The following is a 24,980-nucleotide window of genomic DNA, read 5'->3' as shown; positions in this document are numbered from 1 at the left end:
CTTAAATTGAATTCAATTTGTTGACGTCATACTGTTGTCATCATTTCTAAATTCATCTAAAAGATGGACTCCTCAAAAATAGTCCCAGTGGTATGTGTATATGACTATTCAATACATACTTTGACCTCTAAATATTGTTTACTTAAATCTCAGAATGATCGTAAAGGTTACCACCGAAATATATAATTTCAACGGAGAGAGTGATAGGCTCTAAAGATGCCGTTCCTGTTATATTTAGAGCTTGACATGTAGGAAGACAAAATACCTATTTATAGGCTCGTTGGCAATGTCAGCTGATATGTACCAAATCAACAAATCACTATATAATGATATAATATGTTGGAGATAACGAACAACTACCGGCATCGAAAAAAAAACAAGTTCATTACTAATATTTCAGTACAGGTAAATATCACTACACTAGGTTCGCTTTCAAGATGCAGTAGAAATAAACAAACCAAGACACGTTAAATGCCACTAGGAGCACAACCGAATCATAATTTACAATGTATATACATTGTAAATCCCAAATCATGATTTCCAAACTTTATACATTGTAAATTATGATTCGGGAGTGCTCCTAGTAGCGTTTAACGTGTCTTGGTTTGTTTATTTCTACTGAATCTTGAAAGCGAACCTAGTGTAGACTGGTATTCTACCACTGCTGTGGTAATTTATAAATAAACAAAATGTAAAAACTTGGCAGTGGTTAGAAATGTGGAGGAGGTTTTTAATAAGTTTGTCAGTCAATACTTTTTAGTATCTATCCAGTATTATCTACTAGACTGAATGATGTGACTAAGCTTCTTCGACTGTCTCATAGTCTCATTGTTATGTAGTCTCTTTTACCTTTTATCTGTAAAGCAGTAAGATAAGCTAAAACACCTCAACGACGATAGCAACGTGAATAGCAAAAACTGTGTTTATAAGTTTTTTATCACAAATTTAAGTATCTATTTAAAATTATTAAAAATAGGAAAACAGTGGCGTATCAACAACAAGTAGTAGTTCTTTACTGAAGGCACAACACTTCGCTCGGACAAATAGAATTTTAACATTTTTTAGAGATAGTTAGAAATTACGTTTATCTTCGTCAGTAGAACGACAACCCATTGTGAATTATGAGATTCTGGTGTATACCCTATTCCACGAACATACGCCTGTTTTGGATTACTTCGACAACAAATATTTTACTGTGCAAAATAAGAAGAACGAAAGTAAATTGCAAATTACATTGTTGTTTATTGGAATAATTATTAGCGCCATTTACTTTCGTACTTCTTATGTTGCACAGTAAAATATTCGTTGTCGAAGTAATCCAAAACAGGCGTATGTTCGTGGAATGGCCCATATTGTGAGATTTACGCTTCGAGGTGGTGATTGTAACTCTTATATTGGGTCCATATTTTTAAGCCTGGGTCTTCCTTTTAATTTTCTTGGTGTCTTCCGTTGGTGCCTGCCTTATGATTGTCTTTGGGGCTATATCTTGCTCCATCCGTGCTACGTGACCCATCCAGCGCAGTCTTCCAATTGTGTAAAGTGGTGATGTCTGGTTCTTTATATGCATTGTAAAATTCAACGTACAACATACTTTTGGGTTATGTACCGATAGAAAGGGTTGATAATTACAAATACGCAAATACTTAGGAACCTGGATTTCAGAGAAAAATGATCAAACAACGTAAATAAGGACCAGGATATAAATAGCAAGAAATGCGTTTATAAAAATAAAAACAATTCTCTGACACCTCAAAAAAAAACAATGAATTTTGCGGTGGACATCAGAATTTATCATTGGATCATGGTAGACAAAAAATTCAAAAAGATTTTATTAGCTTATGAGTTTCTCGAGGTAATGCTGTCAAGTTTAATTTAGTTTTAATGATCTTTGACTTTTTAGTATCACTCAGAACTCAAAACAACGAAATTTTTTACAGAAAAAAGGGTGAAAATCAACATATTTAACAGTGTTAAACAAAATATAAGCATAAAACAAAAAATATCTCGACAGCGTTACCTCAAGGAATGTCTAAAGAAAATATGTACAAAATCCCAGATGAGTTGGTCAAGTAGTTTTTAAGTTACAATGTCTACAGGCTTTGAAAAAAGCAAATTTGAGAAAAACGCTTTTAAAGTATTGTCAACTTTTATTTTCAATTTTTTTTTGTCTGTCAAATCGTTAAGTGATGCACACCGGAATATGTTTTTGAATAGCAGTGTAATTTACAAAAGAAAATAAGAACAGCTGTTGACCGTTTCTCACTACGCTCAAGCGCGCTGGTTCAACAGCTGTTCAACAAGGGTCAACAGCTGTTCTCATTTTCTTTTGTAAATTACTCCGCGATTCAAATTCCGGTGTGCATCATTTTACGATTTGACAGACAAACTGAAAATAAAACAGAACTTGAAAATAAAAGGTGACAATATTTTAAACGCTTTTTCCTCAAAACTGATTTTTTCAAAGGCTGCAGACATTGTAACTCAAAAACTGCTTGACCGACCCACCTGGAATTTTGTATAAATTTTCTTTAGTCATTCCTTGAGGTAACGCTGTCGAGATATTTTTTGTTTTATGCTTATTTTTTATTTAACAATAATAAATATGTTGATTTTCGCCCTTTTTGTGCAAAAAATTTCGTTGTTTTGATATCTGAGTGATACCAAAAAGTCAAAAATCGTTATAACTAAAAAACTCGAAAGAGTTATCTCGATAGACATATAAGTTAATAAAATATTTTTGAATTTTTTGTTTACCATGATTCAATGATAAGTTCGGTTGTCCACCGCAAAATCCATTTTTTTTTCGAGGTGTCTTTAAAAATTTGCCACCGTTGGCTTATTTTTCAATATTTTCCCTTGAATTTTTTTTAGTATTCTTTGAATTATAGTGAATACGCTTATTTAATTTAAAAATAAAATAATTTTATCATACTTTCAAAAAAAATCACAAAAATGTGCTTGAAATGTTGATCAACCCCTACGGCCCCCCTTAAGGCTAGCTATGACACGATTTTGATAGGAAACCCATGCTGGTCGTGTTTGGCTATGTATGAAATATAAAAAAAATGGTTCATCCATCAAGCAGATGGGTACATTTCGTTCTCCTATTCGGATCTCGAACTATACAACCAGCATAAATACATTGTTTTTTGATAAAAATAATTGTTAAATTACATTATTTTAATTTTGCAAACTATTTGTTTTTGTGTTTTTATAATAATTATATTTAGATTGTCACTAATTTATAGTAAAACAAATATTTGACTGTTTTTAAAGTATATGGTACTAATAAGTACCATTAGTCTCATAGTATGAAATGTAAGTGTAACATGGTCTTACAGTACGGTATGTAAGTGTACCATTAGTCTTATAGTACGGTATGTAAGTGTACCATTAGTCTTATAGTACGGTATGTAAGTGTACCACTAGTTTTATTAGTGTCATTTACAGATATGGATAGGAAAAGGCCTCTTACACAGGAAGAAGTTAAATATTATGCAGAATTGTCTTCTTCCGCGTCTGGAAGTAGTGATGATATGTAAGAACCTATGTAGGCCTGTACACATACGTACTATTACACAAAACTAATGGTACGTATGTGTACCATCAACCCCTAACGTTTTCAGTAACATTTTTTGATAACAGGGTATATTTGTGTATATAAAAATAAAAAACCACAAAAATATGTTTTTAAACCCCGTTTAAAAAAATCGTCTCGAAAGGGTTAAACGATAATGTCCAATCACCATTTCGGTGATCGTTTTAATCTCTCGTTTATGTTCATCAAATTGTGTGAGTTTTTTTTATCTACGTTCTTGATTATTTTCTTAGTCTGGCTTTGCCTTTGAGTAGCTCGCCATTTTTTTTTATGATTCCATATCAGCCGCTTGTGAACTTACTATAAGTAGGGATACTAACTACTAACTTATAGAAAGTAGTAACATTCATCAGACCAATAATGACATACGCGGCAGAAACACGACCTGATACAGAAAGGACAAAAAGAATGCTAGAAACAGCAGAGATGAAAACATTGCGAAAAATTGATGGTAAGACGCTGTGGGATAGAGCTAGAAGTGCAGATATACGAAGGAGGTGCAAGGTGGACAACATTAATAACTGGGTGAAAAGCAGAAGAGTAGAATGGAACGACCACATAAGCCGAATGACAACAAATAAAGTAGTAAGGACGGCGAGAGACGGTTCCCTAATAGGAAGACGATTAGTGGGAAGACCACGAAAAAGATGGAACGACAACTTCCTGGAGGCACATTGAAAAACAGACAGAGTAATGGCTATATAAAAAGAAGAAGAAGAAGACTTATAGAACGAAAACACATTTCATATACAGTCGGAAAAATGAAAGAATACCCATCACATCAATCACTTATTTTGTATTTGCTGTCTTTTTCTATAAATAACAAACGTTTGTTATAGAAAAAGACAGCAAATACAAAATAAGTGATTGATGTGATCATTCATGGCTATTCTTTCATTTTTCCGACTGTACACGAAGCGAATCGGTTAAACATTGTTAACTAAATGAACATCGGTGAAAATAAATATGAAAGGAAACCGGATGTGTTAACAAAAATTAAAGTTGCTATAAAAACTAACGCCGAGCCAATATCCTGGTATAAATAGAATTCCATCTGAAGTCTTGAAAGATATGGGTGAATTACATAATATATTATGTAACCTAAAATAGCCGGTTGACTGGACTGTATAATTATTCAGCTGTATTAGGAAGATTTTATCACACAATGCGACAATTACAAACTAATTGTATTGATAATTCATGCAAGTTTGCAGTTAATATACAATAGGTTAGGTCAAATTAATAATCGTGAATCAATCATCTGAACGTGAGTTAAATAAGCCAGAGAATGAATTGATTCAATATCAATTATATATTTAACACTATTAAGAAACTGAAGATTTCACACAACAACCGAAGAAACCCTAGTAATTTCTGTTCTGAGAGAAGTTAGACAAGGCTGCGTGCTCTCCCCGCTTCTGTTTAATTTGTATGCAGAAAAGACCTTCAGAAAAGCAGTAGAAGACAGAACAGAGGGTATAATCGCCAATGGAATAGTCATCAACAATCTGAGATACGCTGATGACACGGTTCTGTTAGCAACGGACAGGAATGATTTGTAAGCATTCCTACAGTCAGTGACGGACCATAGCCAACAAATGGGTCTGAAAATAAACATAAAGAAATCCCAATGGATGGTCATCAGCAAAAACAAAAATATAGCTAATAACTTTGCAAGAATAAATGGAGACATGTTGCAAAGAGTACAAGAATACAAGTATTTAGACTGCTGCGTGAATGAAAAATGGGACTTATCACAGGAAAGCAAATGCAGAATAGAGCAAGCAACAACATTATTTAGAAAAATGCAAAAGGTACTGACCAACAGAGGGCTAAACATTACGCTAAGAATACGCTTATTACGCTGCTATATGTTCACATTTTGTTCTATGGGATGGAAGCATGGACCTTTGCGGAAACAATGTGCATAAGGATTGGGGCTTTTGAAACGTGGGCTTACCGCAGAATATTGAGGATATCGTGGATGAACAGCGTAACAAATCAAGCGGTAATGCAGCGACTCAACAACAAAGAAAGAGAAATACTGAATATCATAAAACAAAGAAAACTAGAGTACTTTGCGCACGTGATGAGAAATCCGAAATATGAAATATTACATATAATATCCAAGGAAAGATAGAGGGAAAGCACGGCCCCGGGCGCAAAAAAACATCCTGGCTTAGGAACCTCCGCCAGTGGTGGAGCACCACGACGGGGTCCGGACAAATAATCCCCGGACAAAAAATCCCCACAAAAAATCCCGGACAAATAATCCCCACAAATTTTTTTTTGGACAAAATATCCCTACACAAAATCCCGGACAAAAAATCCCCAAGAAATATTTGCTGCCGAATAGTTATCTAAAAGTTTTCCCGAAATTTTAACAAATTTCGAATTCCAATTCCATGCTGAAAACTTCAAATTTTACATGACAAAAGAGTGTGAGTTTTTCAAAAATCGTGAAGATATGGGGAATAAGCTAAGGCCCCGTTTTCATGTCAGGCGCTTAACGCGCGTTTTGATAACGCGCGATTACAACTACATACATTTTACTGAAGGCCGTTCACATGTTAATACTCCGGTCAACTTACGCATCCGAGGCTACAAAAATTACCATCAAGCTGAAAATTGGCAGGTTTGTTCAAAATACCATTATAAATGAAATCTAAAAAGTCCTCATAAATCCGACCCGTGCTAAAAATTTTACGCGGGGTCAAAGGTCACCAAATATGATTTTTAGCGATTTTCAGCGAAACGGTAACTAAAATTTTTTATTTCATTAGTAGTTCCAAAATGACACAAAATCTAGGCATCGGATAAAAAAGTTTATTTGAAGAAAGTTTATTTTTTTGTTCTTCTTAATGGCGGTACAGGCTCGTTTTTTTAATATTGTATTTAATTACAGAGTAATTTCCACATATTAATATATTTTTCAAATTGGGCTCTGTACCGCCATTCTTTATTATATTACGAATACGTGTGCCAAATATCTCGAAAAAATATTCAAAATTACAGCCGCAATCTTAGAACGCGTTTTCGCTATCTGTTGATCGTTACTGTTTCCTCTTAAGACGCGTGTTTCCTCTTAAAATGCGCGTTAAGGCCTGTCATGAAAACGGGGCCTTAGCTCATTTCCCATATTTTCCACAATTTTTGAAAAAACTCACACTTTTTTGTCATCTATAAACAACAAAGTTAACAAAAATATAACACAAATAAAGTTTTCAGCATGGAATTGGAATTCGAAATTTGTTAAAATTTCAGGAAAACTTTTAGCGAACTATTCGACAGCAAATATTTCTTGGGGATTTTTTGTCCGGGATTATTTGTCCGCGATTTTTTGTCCGGGGATTATTTGTCAGGGGATTTTTTGTCCGGTGATTTTTTGTCCAGAGATAATTTGTGGGGATTTTTTGTCCAGGATTATTTGTCCGGGGATTATTTTTTGTCCTAGCCACGACGAAGCTAGGACAAATATTCCCTGGACAAATAATTCCGAAAAAAAAAATCCCCACAAATTATCCCTGGACAAAAAATCCCCGGACAAATAATCGCCGGACAAAAAATCGCCACAAAAATCCCTGACAAATAATGCCCCCCAAATTTTTTTGGACAAAAATATCCCCACAAAAATTCCGGACAAACAATCCTCAAGAAATATTTGCTGTCTAAAAGTTCTACAGGGTGTCTGCGTAACTTGGAACCATATGGGAAACTTTTTTAGTATCAATTTTACGAAAAAAAGTCATTCTTTATAAAGTGCTCTGCATAGTCTAAAACCTAAGATGCAATTATCAGATATCAAATTTTGTCAACAGTATACGAGGTATGTCAAAAAATATGAATTTCGCTCAAGAGCAAACTACCTTTATATTTCAAAATATCAAAGAATTTTATTATGAAAAGTTATTTGTAATTAAAAACCATATTCAAATATGCAACAACAGCCTTCTACTTGAAAAAAAAATTTCTGAAATTTTCCTAAATTACCGATTCCGAACATCATTTTTATTTATTTGACATGAAATAACTCTTTTATTAATAACTTTAGGAAAAAAAGTTATTCTTCATAAAAATATGTGCATGGACTAAACCTCAAGATGTAACCATCAGCATCAGTTATCCAAGTTTGTTAATTTTATACGAGGTGTGTCAAATAATATGAATTCTAGAATTCTTTCTAAATTCATATTATTCGACACACCTCGTATAAAATTAACAAACTTGGATAACTGATGGTTGCATCTGGAGGTATAGACCATGCACAGATTTTTATGAAGAATAACTTTTTTCCCTAAAATTATTAATAAAAGAGTTATTACATGTCTAATAAATAAAAATGATGTTCTGAATCGGTAATTTAGGAAAATTTCAGAATTTTTTTTTTTAAGTAGAAGGCTGTTATTGCATATTTGAATATGGTTTTTAATTACAAATAACTTTTTATAATAAAATTTTTTGATATTTTGAAATATAAAGGTAGTTTGCTCTTGAGCGAAATTCATATTTTTTGACATACCTCGTATACTGTTGACAAAATTTGAAATCTGATGATTGCATCTTAGGATTTAGACTATGCAGAGCACTTTATAAAGAATGACTTTTTTTCGTAAAATTGATATTAAAAAAGTTTCCCATATGGTTCCAAGTTACGCAGTTTTCCAAGTATAACAGTTTTCCTGAAATTTTAACAAATTTCGAATTCCAATTTCATGCTGAAAACTTTAAATTATACATTACAAAAAAGTGGGAGTTTTTTCAAAAATCGTGGAAAATATGGGGAATGAGCTATGGACCCATTTTTATGACAGGCGCTTAACGCGCATTTTGATAACGCGCGCTTACAACTACATACATTTTACTTGAGACCGTCCACATGCCAACGCGCGTCTTAATGACCTAAAAACGCGCGTTAACATGTGAACGGTTTTCAGTAAAATGTATGTAGTTGTATTCGCGAGTTATCAAAACGCGCGTTAAGCGCCTATCATGAAGACGGGGCCTTAGCTCACTCCCCATATCTTCCACGATTTTTGAAAAAACTCACACTCTTTTGTCATGTAAAATTTGAAATTTTCAGCATGGAATTGGAATTCGAAATTTGTTAAAATCTCGGGAAAACTTTTAGAGAACTATTCGGCAGCAAATATTTCTTGGGGATTTTTTGACCCTTAGGGTCGATTTCTCATACCTGCGGTAATCTATGGTTCACTTGAACCAGGTTCACCGGTGATCTTCGGTTTTGTTTGGAATGCATTTCTCATTGCACGTTCATGTCAGTGATCGTTCTACAGCTTTCGAGAAATGCCAATAGATGGCAAAAGGTAAAAAACTGTCGCCATTTTGAACTACTTTTTTTATGCTGTTTTTGAATAAAGTTAAATTTAAGTATTTATAGTCAAATAGTCATTTTAATAATTATAAATAAATATTATAAAAACAAAAATAATGTTATCGTTTATCGTTAGGCTTAATATAATAAAATAGGATATATTTATATTATGACAGCGTTTCGTGTTAATGCAACGCATGCGTCGTCCATGAAATCATCTGAACTGAGTTCTGAAATCTTTGAACGGCCGAATTCCACCGTTCAAGGATCGTTCAAGTTTAAACTGCCATCGGTTGAACGCGAATTGAGAAAGACGATTTTGACTTTAAACTGACGTTTACTAAAAGTTCAGGTTAAACTGGAGTTGAACTCGATATGAGAAATTGGCCCTTAGTGATCAAAGAAATGAGTAATGTTAGGAATATCCTTAAGACACATAATAAATATGGCATTAAAAAAACTACAAAGAACACTCACGCTATAGAATGATCTGCTAGTTGTAAGTGAACATTTAACATTCAGTGTGAAGTTTTTGTTATAATAACTATCCAAATCATACCTGAAGGAGTAAGCTGGGTTACCATTAACAATGGCATTAAAATCCTCTACTGTCTATGTATAAGCCATCATTTTGTAAATCCTAATTGATCTAATATCCATTTTAGGCTATACACCTAGTGTAACACTAATCCAATAAACTTGTTTTTGTCGATTTTGAAAAGCATGGTTTAAAACTGTTTGTTATAGAGAGACTATATCAACAATTCAACTCTTGAGGTTATCTTTATAAATATTTTTACACAAATTTAACATATTATTAATTTACGAAATTGGGACTTACTAATTGGAAAGAAAAACAAATAGGTAATAATATTATGTAAGTGAGTCATTATACCATAATCTCCAATGTCTTACTATTTATAGTGTTTTACTTGTTTACTTACATTTGTCTAATTTCGTCTAAAACATGTACAGGGTTATTCCCTATATTTTGACCCTATAAACTGCTTTATTTACAGAATTAGAAAAAAATGTAAAATACAAAAGTTATTCGATTTTTAAATTATGATTTTTTGACATATATATCGTACTAGTGACGTCATCCATTTAGACGTGATGACGTAATCTACTATTTTTTTAAATGGGAATAGGGGTCGAGTGCTAGCTCATTTGAAAGGTTATTCAATTTCTATTCAGTAATATAAACATAAACATGTATAATTATACAGAATGTCCTGTAACATTTTTTTAATTAAATTAATTGACACAAAAAGAAGAATATATGTAATTTATTTAATTTAAAATACATTTTACTGCTGTTAGAAAACAGAAATAAAAGTTTATTGCACAAATAAACATTGATTTTTGCTTAAATTCAATGTTCAAACTGCCAAGAGGCAGATGGGTGGCAGCTTGAACATTGAATTTAAGTCAAAAGTAATGTTTATTTGTTCAATAAACATTTATTTCTGTTTTCTGACAGCAGTAGAATGTGTTTTGAATTAAATAAATTACATACATTCTTCTTTTTGTGTCAATTAATTTAATTAAAAAAAAAAATTTTTGGACACCCGGTATAATTAATCATGCTAATGTTTATATTACTGAATAGGGAATTGAATAACCTTTCAAATGAGCTAGCACTCGACCCCTATTCCCATTTAAAAAAAATAGTCGATTACGTCATCACGCCCAAATGGATGACGTCACTAGTAAGATTTATATGTCAAAAAATCATAATTTATAAATCGAATAACTTTTGTATTTAACATTTTTTTCTAATTCTGTAAATAAAGCAGTTTACAGGGGGGTCAAAATATAGTGAATAACCCTGTACACTTGCGAAAAAAAAAAACCGACTCACTCAATGAATTGAAGGGCTTAATGTGAAACAATGACAAGCCTCAAAAAGGTAAAAGTAAGATATTTCACTTTGAATAAAGGCAATTAAATTTGTCAAAATCGCAATTGAACCATAAAAATAAAAAAAATTAAACAACGTTTTTCTTAGAATTAAAAGTTTCACCATTTTTTTTTCTATAACACGTCTAGATCTAAAACTCCCCATAACACTTTTCTTTGGACTCTATAGTTTAACATAGACGTGATCAAATAGATAAATTTTAAATTTTTTTACTTAATTTTTGGGATTTAACTTTGCTATTCACGAAGCTGCACCTTTTATTTTTAAAAATTCATAACTTTTACGAGAAGAAGACTGAAAGTCTACAACAATTGTCATAGTCTTCACAATGGTAAGAGATATGTGCTGTAAAAATTTCAAAAAAAAATTAAAATGAAACGTTGTAGCGAGTTAAACCGTGATTTCATCTTTTTTTTTCATTTTTAGGTTAAAATTCCTATTTTGACAAAGATTTTTTAATAAAAAATTAAGTAATCGTGTGGGAAAAAAATAAATATGCCATTTTAATTGCCTATTTGTCTAATTTGTAAAATTCATATTAGAGTTTTCAAAAAGCGTATACAGGGTGAAATTTTTTCTAAGACCAAAACGAAATAATTTTTTAAATCTGGACCTGATTTTTTTTCTAGTTTGAATAAATCAGTTGATGGGGTGGGTGGTAACATAAATTAAACATTTGTTCAAAAAAAATTAATTTTTGTAATAAAAGTACATTTTTTTAAATCTATGGTTCACTTTACCAAACTTTTAATTGTTATTCATAGTCAAATTTGATTTTTTATATAAAAAATTAAGTAATCATGTGGGGAAAAAATAAATATGCCATTTTAATTGCCTATTTGTTTAATTTGTAAAATTCATATTAGAGTTTTCAAAAAGCGTATACAGGGTGAAATTTTTTCTAAGACCCAAACGAACTAATTTTTTAAAGCCGGACCTGATTTTTTTTTAGTTTGAATAAATTAGTTGATTGGGTGGTAACATAAATCAAATATTTGTTAAAAAAAATTAATTTTTGTAATAAAAGTTAATTTTTTTAAATCTATGGTTTACTTTACCAAACTTTTAATTCATAGTCAAATTTAATTTTTTTATAAAAAATTAAGTAATCGTGTGAGGAAAAAAATAAATATGTCATTTTAATTGCCTATATGTCTAATTTGTAAAATTCATATTAGAGTTTTCAAAAAGCTTATACAGGGTGAAATTTTTTTTAAGACCCAAACGAACTAATTTTTTAAAGCCGGACCTGATTTTTTTTCTAGTTTGAATAAATCAGTTGATTAGGTGGTAATAGTGTAACGATTGACCAAAATAAGAGACACATCGATCTGACCGTTCAAAAATTATGACGAATATAAATTTCTGTCAAAATGCGAAACTCGCCCTGTATATTATTAAACAAGGGGAGCAGACACTTTTTAATGGTCATTTGTTATTCCCCATAGGAGCCTCTATACGAGGTAGGAGTATGTACAGTTCCTCATGACTCACCTTGTATGATTTTAGACCTGTATGATCAGATCTTAAAAAAAAAATAAAACCGAGCTTATATTAAACCCGACGCAGGGTAGGTACATCTCCCCTTAATTAAAAAAAAAACTTCGTGCTCGAATTACTAACTTGAAATTCGATTTTGTTGAGTTCTCACCTTTTTCCGCCGGTGGCAAATCATCATGAGAGTCTTCTACGGGAGTAGAACCTTCGGAATCGTTTTCTGCTTGTTCCCTGTTGGGCACGTACAGCTGTTGGCCTGGAAAAATGTACGGAGTTGCTAGACGATTTAATTTCGTTAATTCAGAAGGAGTGGTATCAAATCGGGCTGCTACTGATGTTAGCGTGTCTCTGTCTGCCACCTATAAGCACAAATTGAATTAGACTCGTGAGGAATGAATGCTTGATAAAAGAAATGTACACACACCGGCGTAACCGTTGGAATCGTGCAACGGAAAATTGCTTGATGAAAATACAATGTTTCAAGTAAATATATTATACAATGTTCAAGCACGGATTTTTGTGTGAAGAAAACATTTCTTTGCCATAAAGGAAACAAGGTGAAGCTAGGACAAATAATCCCGGACAAAAAATCCCCACAAATTATCCCCGGACAAAAATCCCCACAAAAAATCCCGGACAAATAATCCCCACAAATTTTTTCGGACAAAATATCCTCACAATAAATCCCGGACAAAAAATCCCCAAGAAGGGGTCCGGACAAATAATCCCCGGACAAAAAATCCCCACACATTATCCCTGGACAAAAAATCCCCGGACAAAAAATCCCCACAAAAAATCACGGACAAATAATCCCCACAAATTTTTTTGGACAAAATATCCCCACAAAAAATCCTGGACAAAAAATCTCCAAGAAATATCTGCTGCCGAATAGTTCTCTAAAAGTTTTCCCGAAATTTTACCAAATTTCGAATTCGAATTCGCTGCTGAAAACTTCAAAATTTACATGACAAGGTATGGGAAATGAGCTAAGGCCCCGTTCTCTTGACAGACGCTTGATAACGCGCATTTTGATAACGCCCGATTACAACTACATCATTTTACTTAAAACCGTTCACATGCTAACGTGCGTTTTAGGTCATTAAAACGCGCGTTGGCATGTGAACGATCTCAAGTAAAATGTATGTAGTTGTAATCGCGCGTTATCAAAACGAGCGTTAAGCGCATGCCATGAAAACGGGACCTTAGCTCATTCCCCATATCTTCCACGATTTTTGAAAAAACTCACACTCCTTTGTCATATAAAATTTGAAGTTTTCAGCATGCAATTGGAATTCGAAATTTGGTAAAATTTCGGGAAGTCTTTTAGAGAACTATTCGGCAGCAAATATTTCTTGGGGATTTTTTGTCCGGGATCATTTGTGGAGATATTTTGTCCAAAAAAAATTGTGGGGATTATTTGTCCGGGATTTTTTGTTGGGATTTTTTGTCCGGGGATTATTTGTCCGGAGATTTTTTGTCAGGGGATTTTTTGTCCGGGGATAATTTGTGGGGATTTTTTGTCCGGGATTATTTGTCCGGGGAATACTTGTTCTAGCTTCCCTCAAGAAATATTTGATGCCGAATAGTTCTCTAAAAGTTTTCCCGAAATTTTACCAAATTTCGAATTTCAATTCCATGCTGAAAACTATAAATTTTACATGACAAAGGAGTGTGAGTTTTTTTCAAAAATCTTGGAAGATATGGGGAATGAGCTAAGGCCCCGTTATCATAACAGGCACACTTTAATGACCTAAAACGCGCGTTAGCATGTGAACGGTCTTAAGTAAAATGTATGTAGTTGAAATCGGGCGTTATCAAAACGCGCGTTATCAAGCGCCTGTCAAGAGAAAGGGGCCTTAGCTCATTCCCCATATCTTCCACGATTTTTGAAAAAACTCACACTCTTTTGTCATGTAAATTTTGAAATTTTCAGCATGGAATTGGAATTCGAAATTTAATAAAATTTCGGGAAAACTTTTAGAGAACTATTCGGCAGCAAATATTTCTTGGGATTTTTTGTCCGGGATTTATTGTGGGGATATTTTGTACAAAAAAAATTGTGGGGATTATTTGTCCGGGATTTTTTGTGAGGATTTTTGTCCGTGGATTATTTTTGTCCGGGAATTTTTTGTCCGGGGATTTTTTATCCAGGAATAATTTGTGGGGATTTTTTGTCCGGGATTATTTGTCCTAGCTTCCCCCAAGAAATATTTGATGCCGAATAGTTCTCTAAAAGTTTTCCCGAAATTTTCCCAAATTTCGAATTTCAATTCCACGCTGAAAACTATAAATTTTACATGACAAAGGAGTGTGAGTTTTTTTCAAAAATCTTGGAAGATATGGGGAATGAGCTAAAGCCCCGTTATCATAACAGGCACACTTTAATGACCTAAAACGCGCGTTAGCATGTGAACGGTCTTAAGTAAAATGTATGTAGTTATAATCGGGCGTTATCAAAACGCGTGTTATCAAGCGCCTGTCAAGAGAACGGGGCCTTAGCTCATTCCCCATATCATCCACGATTTTTGAAAAAACTCACACTCTTTTGTCATGTTAATTTTGAAATTTTCAGCATGGAATTGGAATTCGAAATTTGGTAAAATTTCGGGAAAACTTTTAGAGAACTATTCAGCAGCAAATATTTCTTGGGATTTTTTGTCCGGGATTTATTGTGGGGATATTTTGTACAAAAAAAATTGTGGGGATTATTTGTCCGGGATTTTTTGTGAGGATTTTTTGCCCGAGGATTATTTTTGTCCGGGGATTTTTTGTCCGGGGATTTTTTATCCAGGAATAATTTGTGGGGATTTTTTGTCCGGGATTATTTGTCCGAGGAATACTTGTTCTAGCTTCCCCCAAGAAATATTTGATGCCGAATAGTTCTCTAAAAATTTTCCCGAAATTTTACCAAATTTCGAATTCGAATTCGCTGCTGAAAACTTCAAAATTTACATGACAAGGTATGGGAAATGAGCTAAGGCCCCGTTCTCTTGACAGGCGCTTGATAACGCGCATTTTGATAACGCCCGATTACAACTACATCATTTTACTTAAAACCGTTCACATGCTAACGTGCGTTTTAGGTCATTAAAACGCGCGTTGGCATGTGAACGATCTCAAGTAAAATGTATGTAGTTGTAATCGCGCGTTATCAAAACGAGCGTTAAGCGCATGCCATGAGAACGGGACCTTAGCTCATTCCCCATATCTTCCACGATTTTTGAAAAAACTCACACTCCTTTGTCATATAAAATTTGAAGTTTTCAGCATGCAATTGGAATTCGAAATTTGGTAAAATTTCGGGAAATCTTTTAGAGAACTATTCGGCAGCAAATATTTCTTGGGGATTTTTTGTCCGGGATCATTTGTGGGGATATTTTGTCCAAAAAAAATTGTGGGGATTATTTGTCCGGGATTTTTTGTGGGGATTTTTTGTCCGGGGATTATTTGTCCGGAGATTTTTTGTCAGGGGATTTTTTGTCCGGAGATTTTTTGTCAGGGGATTTTTTGTCCGGGGATAATTTGTGGGGATTTTTTGTCCGGGATTATTTGTCCTAGCTTCCCCCAAGAAATATTTGATGCCGAATAGTTCTCTAAAAGTTTTCCCGAAATTTTACCAAATTTCGAATTTCAATTCCATGCTGAAAACTATAAATTTTACATGACAAAGGAGTGTGAGTTTTTTTCAAAAATCTTGGAAGATATGGGGAATGAGCTAAGGCCCCGTTATCATAACAGGCACACTTTAATGACCTAAAACACGCGTAGGCATGTGAACGGTCTTAAATAAAATGTATGTAGTTGTAATCGCGCGTTATCAAAACGAGCGTTATCAAGCGCCTGTCAAGAGAACGGGGCCTTAGCTCATTCCCCATATCTTCCACGATTTTTGAAAAAACTCACTCTTTTGTCATGTAAATTTTAAAGTTTTCAGCATGGAATTGGAATTTGGTAAAATTTCGGGAAAACTTTTAGAGAAGGCAGCAAATATTTCTTGGGGATTTTTTGTCCGGGATTTTTTGTGGGGATATTCTGTCCAAAAAAATTTCTGGGAATTATTTGTCCGGGATTTTTTGTGGGAATTTTTTGTCCGGGGATTTTTTTTCCGAGGATTTTATGTCCGGGGATTTTTTGTACAGGGATAATTTGTGGGGATTTTTTGTCCGGGGATTATTTGTCGGGACCCCAACAAGTTTTATGTCTTTTTAAACAGTTAACTTTAAGAAATATTGGAAGATCATGTAACGATGCAGTTTTTGTGATCAGGCAAATAGCAGTGAAGTCATTAGAATATAATAAGCAAGCCTTTTTCTGTTTCATGGACCTAGAGAAAGCGTTTGATAGAATACAATTAAAAGATATGATACACCTACTATATGACAAAAATTTACCACTGGATATCATAAAATTTATAGAAAACATATATGTAAAAAATAAAATAGAAATGAAAGTCAATGGAATAATAATAGAAACCAGAGAAGCAAATCAAGTATATCATAAAACTGATAGAAAACGTATATGTAAGAAATAAAATAGAAATGAAAGTCAATGAACCCAGAGAAGCAAATCAGGTAAGGAGATTCACTAAGTTCTCAATGTTGGATGCAATAATAAAACACGTGAAGAAAAAAGAGGGCACAAAATGGGCGATAGAGAGATAAAAATACTCTATTACGCTGATGACACCGTGTTAATAGCAGAGTGAGAAGACGACCTACAAAGATTAGTGCACGAATTCAACATTAACACAAAATAAATGAATATGAAAATATCAGCTCAAAGAACAAAAAGCTTAGTAATAGCCAAAGAACCAATACGATGCAAATTGGAGTTATACAATCAAATTATACAACAAAATTAATCTATCAGCCGACAACAATATAGAAGAAGAGGTAAAAGACCAAATAATTAAAGCCAGTAGAACGACCTGATGCCTAAACGACACAATTTGGAAAAACATACACCTAAGAGTAGAAACAAAGGCCCGAATATATAAGTTATTAGGCCAGTTATGACTTACACGGCCGAAATAAGACCAGACACAAGCAAAACACAAAGATATGTAGAGACCAACGAAATGAAGATCTTAAGAAGGATTGCTGGAAAAGGACTACCGGACAGGGTAAGAAGTGAGGAAAACGGACGCATATGTGGGGTAGACAATATAAATAGGAAAAAGTAAAGAACAGAAAAGAAGAGTGGAATACATATAAGCAGGATGTCTGAATCAAGGATAGTAAGAATAGCCAGGGACAAGTCACCGTTAGTCAAAAAAAGTATAGAATGCCCAAGAAAAAAATGGAACGACAATTTAAGGGCAGAATAAAAGGCACCGTTAAAGAAAAACAGGCAGTACTGCATATATAAAAGAAAAAAAAAAGAAAAACTTTAAATAAAATAGATCAATTGTTTTACTAAATTTTTTTACCAAGAAAATCTTTATAAAACGAGATATTAAAAATTATAGTAGGGGAGTAAAGTATGGTAAATGTGCAGTCACTCGAGCGTTATGGAGATCTATTGGGTCGAGAAGGATAAAACCAAAAATAGTTGTAAAGTTTTCCATTTTAGTGGACACTTTCCATTTTTTAATTTAATTTTCCATTTCCAATAATCATTTTTTCCGATTATAGCCCCATCTATCCATAATTCGAAAAAATGTCTCGAATAAAAGTTACTTATTGTTACGTAAGGAATCCAAATCTGCAATAAAAAATGGAGACTCCTATTTAAGATTTTAAAGTAACTCCCCACCCTACCTCCGTGGGGGAGTCGTGTTTAGTGCCATTCGATAGATTTTTCAAAAATATAAAAGTGTTTTTTTCTCCACTTTTCACTTTCCGTAACTCTGGAACCGTTGATTTTATAACAATTATGTATAGGACCTTTTTTGTTTTAAATTTTATGTAGAACATTTTTGTATAGAAAATTGTTTACGCTAAAGCATAGTTTTGGAAATATTGACGAAAAACGTAAAAAAACTACTAATTTACCGACTTCTCCCCCATCTCCCCCCAAACCGGACGCTCAAAAGTGTAACTTTTTACTGAACAATATGAGGACCATATAGAACAAATTGGTGTTGGAGGAAAACTTTTACTTTGGATGTTTAGTTTCGGCTTTTTGTGGACCAATTATACTATACTACCACCGTAACTTTGAAACCGTTTATTTTAGAAGGATTATGCATAGGGCCTTTTTTTATTTCAAATTTAATGTAGAACATTTTTGTATAGAAGGTTGTTTATGCTAAATCGTATAGTTTTAGAAATATTTACGAAAAACGTAAAAATCTACGAATTTACCGATTTCTCCCCCCTTTCCCCCCAAATCCGACGCTCAAAATGGTGCGACTTTTTTCTGAACATTTTGTGGACCATATAGAACAATTTGGTGTTGGAGGATAACTTTCACTTTGGATGTCTGGGTTTGGGTCTAGTTATTAGTGTTATTACCATACTAAATATGTTTTAGAAAAAAAGTTTGATTAAAATTTATTTTGAGAATAACAATTTTGTCCTTCATAAATAATGGTAGGGGAGCCCAAGCGGGGATTTTTACAGTTACTCGAGTGCGTCAGATGTACCTCTGCCATATATTGGCTCTTAACACAGGGAAGTTCGTTAAGGGGGGCCCGAAAAAAAATCTAATCATAAAAATACTCGAAATTGTCAGATTAAGATAACGTAAGTTAAGAGGAAACAGTAGCGATCAACAGGTAGCGAAAACACGTTCCAAGATTGCGGCTGTAATTTTGAATATTTTTTCGAGATATGTGGCACACGTATTCGTAATATAATAAAGAATGGCGGTACAGAGCCCAATTTGAAAAATATATTAATATGTGGAAATTACTCTGTAATTAAATACAATATTAAAAAAACGAGCCTGTACCGCCATTAAGAAGAACAAAAAATACACTTTCTTCAAATAAACTTTTTTATCCGATGCCTAGATTTTGTGTCATTTTGGAACTACTAAAATTTTTTATTTCATTAGTAGTTCCAAAATGACACAAAATCTAGGCACCGGATAAAAAAGTTTATTTGAAAAAGTGTATTTTTTTGTTCTTCTTAATGGCGGTACAGACCCGTTTTTTTTTAATATTGTATTTAATTACAGAGTAATTTCCACATATTAATATATTTTTCAAATTGGGCTCTGTACCGCCATTCTTTATTATATTACGAATACGTGTGCCAAATATCTCGAAAAAATATTCAAAATTATAGCCGCAATCTTGGAACGTGTTTTGGCTACCTGTTGATCGCTACTGTATCACCTTAAGTACATGCAAAAGAGTGTATATTTCAAAAATCTGACGATTTGAGCGGGGGTAAGGAAACAGGTGAGTCAAAAAGTTTCACAAAATAAAAGCGAAAATTGGGAGAAATGAACATCAGATAGAAAAACAAAAAAATTCGTCTTCAATATTTTTAAAAAATCTATCGAATGGTACTAAACATGACCCACCACGGAGAGGGGTGTGAAGTAAATTTTAAATACAAACCCCGCGATATTTCGCAAAATGAACATCAGATCGAAAAACTGCAAAATATACTTTCAAAATGTTTTTGAAAAATCTATCGAATGGTACCAAATACGACCCCCCACGGAGGTGGGGTGGGAGTTACCTTAAAATCTTGGGACCTACAAATTTTTATTGCAGATTTGGATTCTTTACGTAAAAATAAGCAACTTTTATTCAAGACATTTTTTCGAATTATGGATAGATGGCGCTATAATCGAAAAAAAAAACGATTGTTGGAAATGGAAAAATAAAATTCAAAAATGGCAAATCCCCACTAAAACGGAACATTTTACTTAACTTTTTTTGGTTTAAGGACCTAATAATCACAACCCAATAGGTCCCCAAACCGCTCAATTGACTGCAAATTTAGCATACTTTGCTCCCCTACCATAAGGAACATTACGAAATATAAAATACAAAACGGATCTAAAAATAATAAATATTTTCAAACTATATTAAATATTATTGCATAAGATTATTATTAATTATTTTATCTTTTCCACTAACCAAATGGTACTTCATTCACTTAGGCTTGGTTGCATAGTCACTGCCAGCGCTAGTTATGTCAAGTCAAAATTTAGTCTCAACATCAACAACATCACAAAAGGCTAAAGTCACTTAAAGCATGGTATATAGAGACGTTTGAAATTAATTTATAAGAAATATAAGAAAAAATAGCAAATGTTATGTAAGAAATTACAAAAATAGTAGTTATGTTATCAGTTAAGTTGGCTAAATGCCGAATGCCGACAGGTACCAGACCAGACCCTTAATAAAGAAGTAAAAAACATTCAACAACTTACCGTGTAAACAGTCGTATTTTCCGGTGGACCAGCTTTCCTCTTTTCCGATAAACTATTTGTAGAACCATCTAGATCTGCAACAAAGAAGAAACACTGCTTTAAATGCAACGTCATGTTAATTCCAACAATGGTATATTATTTAATAATAACCAAGTTAACATTTTCTGTATATGATATTATGATATTGGCATTAACCTTTCAACTCTTCATCAACTTGATGTTTGTAAACAATAACAAAATCCGAGATACCGTCAATAGTGGTGTGTATGAGAGCTATTGACGGTTCATGTGTTACCGCAAAATAATCTTCAACGAAATCCATTTTATTTTCATTGTTGAAAAACTACTGAACTGTATTGTTTTTATGCAACTTTTACTGCGTTTTAAAAAGCCAGTCACAAGGTACGAAAACGGTCGAGTTTGAAGACTAAACATGAAACGTAAACGTTAAATTGTCCTTGAATCACTTGAATCGTCGGTCGGTTATAGACCAGGACATTTATGAAAAAATAACTTAATAATTTTTAAATACAGCACCTATCGACTTGCAACTTTTTGCAGTGTGTTCAGGATGATGTCAGGAAAAAGTCTGTAATAGAAAAATAGGTGGAAATGCATAATTACATTTACAGTGCATAAAATGCATCCAAAAGTGCAAAAACATGGCAAAATCATATTAAGGGCCGGATTTTGTTACTCCGGTGTTTTTTTGGGGTCGCAGAACTTGTATGCGCTATCAGCACCGACCTACGGAGCACCTGGTAGTCACGTCATCTTCAAGAGTTGCGAGGATTTTCGGTACTAATTGATGCAAACAGATTAGTCGGAGGTTTAGGGGTTGCTGAATACGAATATGGCTTCAGAACCTATCCTCTGAGCGGCTAGGGCCCAGGGTGACTGTAATGCACATAATCCTCTAGAATATTGAGGCTTTCCGACACTTTAGTGATGCAAATATATTACTCAGGCGTTTTGAAGTTTCTAAACATAAATACGCCATCAAAACCGACCTCCGAAACCAAAAACCGTGTCTTAAGAGTAACTGTGGGCACCAGGTGCTCCTCAGGTTGGTTCTGATGGCGTATTTTTGTTCAGCAACTCCAAAACTCCCCGAGTAAACGATTTGCATCAATTAAGTGCCGAAAGTCCTCGAAACACCAGAAGATGACGTGCCTTAGCAGTGACCCTGGCCATCTGGTGCTTCGGTGGTACGTGCTAATGGTGTATTCAGCGACCCCTAAAACCCCCGAGTAATATCTATCTATCTAATCAGCCCTAAACATCCATCCTTAGATATAGGCCTCCTCTTCCTTCTTCCATGCCTCTCTATCTTGGGCAATCTGCATCCATTTTGACCCAGTGTGTTTCTTCAGGTCATCTGACCATCGCATCTGTGGCCTTTCCCTTTTTCGTTTGTGGTTCCATGGTCTACAATGTATAATCATCTTAGTCCATCTTTCATCCTTCTGCCGTAGGGTGTGTCCGGCGAACTTCCATTTAAGCTTTGCTACTTGGGTAGAGACGTCTTTCACTTTTGTTTTGTTACGGATCCATTCGTTTCTTTTCCTGTCTGATAATTTAATGTTCAGCATTTGTCTTTCCATGGCTCTTTCTGTCTTTGCTATTTTTTCCATATTCTCTTTTGTAAACGTCCATGTCTGAGAGCCATATATTAAAACGGGAGTATACATTGATTGAAGACTTTTGTTTTCAGGTATTGCGGGTATTTTCTGTTCTTTAGAATATAAGACAGTTTTCCGAATGATGCCCAGGCCAACCTTATTCTTCTCTTTATTTTTTCGGTCTGATTTTCTTTATTTAATCTAGTGATTTGTCCTAGATATACTCTTTTACTTGTTCGATTCTTGTTTGTGCCACTGTAATTACTAGTTCTTCTTGTTGATTGGTCATGGTTTTTGTTTTACTGTAATTCATCTTCAGTCCTATCTTTGTCGATTCTCTATCTAGTTTTTCCATCATTCTTTGTAATTCTTCACTTCTTTCTGCTATTAATACAATATCATCAGCATATCGTAAGTGATTCAGATATTGCCCGTTTTTGTTTATACCCAAACCATCCCAGTGCAGTTGTTTGAACACATCTTCTAGCGCTTGGTTGAATAGCTTGGGCGAGATGTATATATATTTGTAATTAAGTCGGTATATCTGTAGTCTATTCTGCTGTTTTGTAGGGAATTCTTTACTGCCCAGCGTTCCACACTATCAAATGCTTTTTCGAAGTCAATAAATATCGGGCAATAAATGCCCGAGTAATATACTTGCATCAATATAGTACCGAAAACCTTTGAAACTCCAGATGACATGTCATAGCAGTGACCCTGGGCACCAAGTGCTCCGGGGGTCGATTCAGACGACGTATTTATGTTCAGCGACCCCAAAACCTCCGACTAATAATATCTGACCCTTAATATACTGATTTTGGCACATTTATGTATTTTTGCATTTTTGCACAATTATGCATTTTTACCAATTTTTCTGTTGTAGACTTTTTTCCGACGTCATCCCGAATACAATACTTAAGTTTTAAAAGTCGATAGGTGCTGTATTTAAAATCGATTTATTCCGGTGTTTTTTGTTCTGAATGCCCTGGTCTATTAGTTTCTAAGGTTAAATCAGCTACGGCATGAATTTATTCGTCATTGTTGACCACACAATTTTTGTATTATTATCTTATCCTTCCGAATTAATAAAAGGTATCTCTCTCTAGACTCTAGGGGTTTGTGATTATTATACTATTCGATTGGGGCGAACTATTTGTGGGGTATCGGTATCAGGTTAGATTAGATATTTATTATAAATTTGACTGCAGATCCGTAATAGCTGATTTTAATTTTGAAAATTAAATTGTATTATGTAAAATTTTAATCCAGCCACGCACAGTGCTGCGAGGTCGTCGCGTCGTCCAACATTGTCGAATTCGACGAATTGGCAAGGATTTTGATATTGATAGTGTGAGATCGTGCATCCAACGAAATTGTACAATTTGACCGCAGACAGACTGGACTGTCTGCTGCGGTACTGCTAGTCCAGAGAAATAAGGATTTTCTCAGGACACTTAAAGATCCAGGTAGCTGACTGCTTTTTTAGTAATTGTAGACATATAGGAAGAAAACCTACCTGTCTCCTGCTTAGAGTTCGTGTCCGTTTTTAATTATTATTAACAATTTAGTGCAAAAAACGCGATTTTTTCGATTTTTTGCATCCCATTACAAAGCTAAATAGTTGATATAAAATTTCAAAATTTGACTTTTTAGAATATTGAAATAGCTTCAAAATTTCGTATTTACTTATGCTAATATAAAGAAATTTTTGGAAGGATTACTACAAATTTTCATTTTTATGTGGAAATGACATACGTTTTATTTTTCACTTTTTCCTAAAAAATTCGAAAGGGTTCTCTTATTTTCATCATAACTTGCTTAACTTTGATACTATTAACTTCTTCTGGAGCTCATTTGATAGGTATTTCAAAGTACTTTGACAAGTGTTTAGGTTTAGAAGGTACCTATATTTTATAAAAAGCATAGTTTTCCCGTTATTTAAGCTTGAATACTTAGATTTCAGTACTCATCGAAAAAAACATATATATTCAATTACCCATATATAACTCACTTTGAATTAACATTAGTTCAGTTCTTTAAGTGGGGAGTGTATTCAATTTTTTATTATCTTCAATTTTGGTAAGAATAACTTTTAGAAAAGCTTGTAGTTTTTGAGTTATAAGTGAAAATCAGCTTTAAGACGTGCATTTTTTACGAAAAAATAAAATCTTTTTATAACTCAAAAAGTATTGATTTATATTAATAACTTTATATAACAAATTTTGCTTAGAATTTGTTCATCTGTCGATTTATGGTATTTTTTTTTATAAAATAATTTTTACCCCCGAGAAGGGGTGGCATCCACCCCCAGAGTAAAAGTGCAAGTTAACGTTATGTTACCTTTGTTTCTTGAGGTATCCTCTAACTACTGGCCAATTTTCATGAAAATCGATGAAGGTTCAACGAAATCGGAGGCGAAAACCTTCAGTGACTGCACTAAGTAGTGAGATTGCGAATATGTATATCAAATATGAAAACAAAGTGACAAAGGGAATTTTTATTAAAATAAATGAACATTGAAAGCTTAGTTAAATGATATTCATTTGATATTACGAATATTTTGCAAACTAATACTTTTGGTAGAAGCTTTTCCAGATATATTTTCTTTATATTTCAATAGGGCAGTCAATGAGAGCAAAAACAGGTTATAACCTCCGAATTCTATCCTACAGC

At 33.6% G+C, this 24,980-nt stretch overlaps 1 protein-coding gene across 6 annotated transcripts in view; it reads right to left on the bottom strand.

Annotated features, from left to right (window-relative positions):
* Nucleotides 1-24,980, bottom strand: part of LOC114336519 (TLD domain-containing protein 2) — a 911,210-nt gene that overhangs the window by 594,671 nt on the left and 291,559 nt on the right. For 5 of the 6 annotated variants that reach the window (XM_050659400.1, XM_050659401.1, XM_050659405.1 and 2 more), the window contains 2 exons: nt 20,686-20,759; nt 12,506-12,710 (listed from right to left, as the gene is read on the bottom strand). In XM_050659400.1, coding sequence (XP_050515357.1) covers nt 12,506-12,710; nt 20,686-20,759 — 279 coding nt within the window. Of the gene's footprint in view, nt 1-12,505; nt 12,711-20,685; nt 20,760-20,880; nt 21,074-24,980 lie in introns of those variants that run through there. The other variant, XM_050659404.1, reaches the window with a different exon arrangement.

The sequence above is a fragment of the Diabrotica virgifera genome, chromosome 8 (genome assembly GCF_917563875.1).
Source record: "Diabrotica virgifera virgifera chromosome 8, PGI_DIABVI_V3a".
In the NCBI taxonomy this organism is placed as follows: Eukaryota; Metazoa; Arthropoda; class Insecta; order Coleoptera; family Chrysomelidae; genus Diabrotica; species Diabrotica virgifera.
Note: the sequence above shows the minus strand (reverse complement) of the source record. Positions and strands in the feature narration are given on the sequence as shown.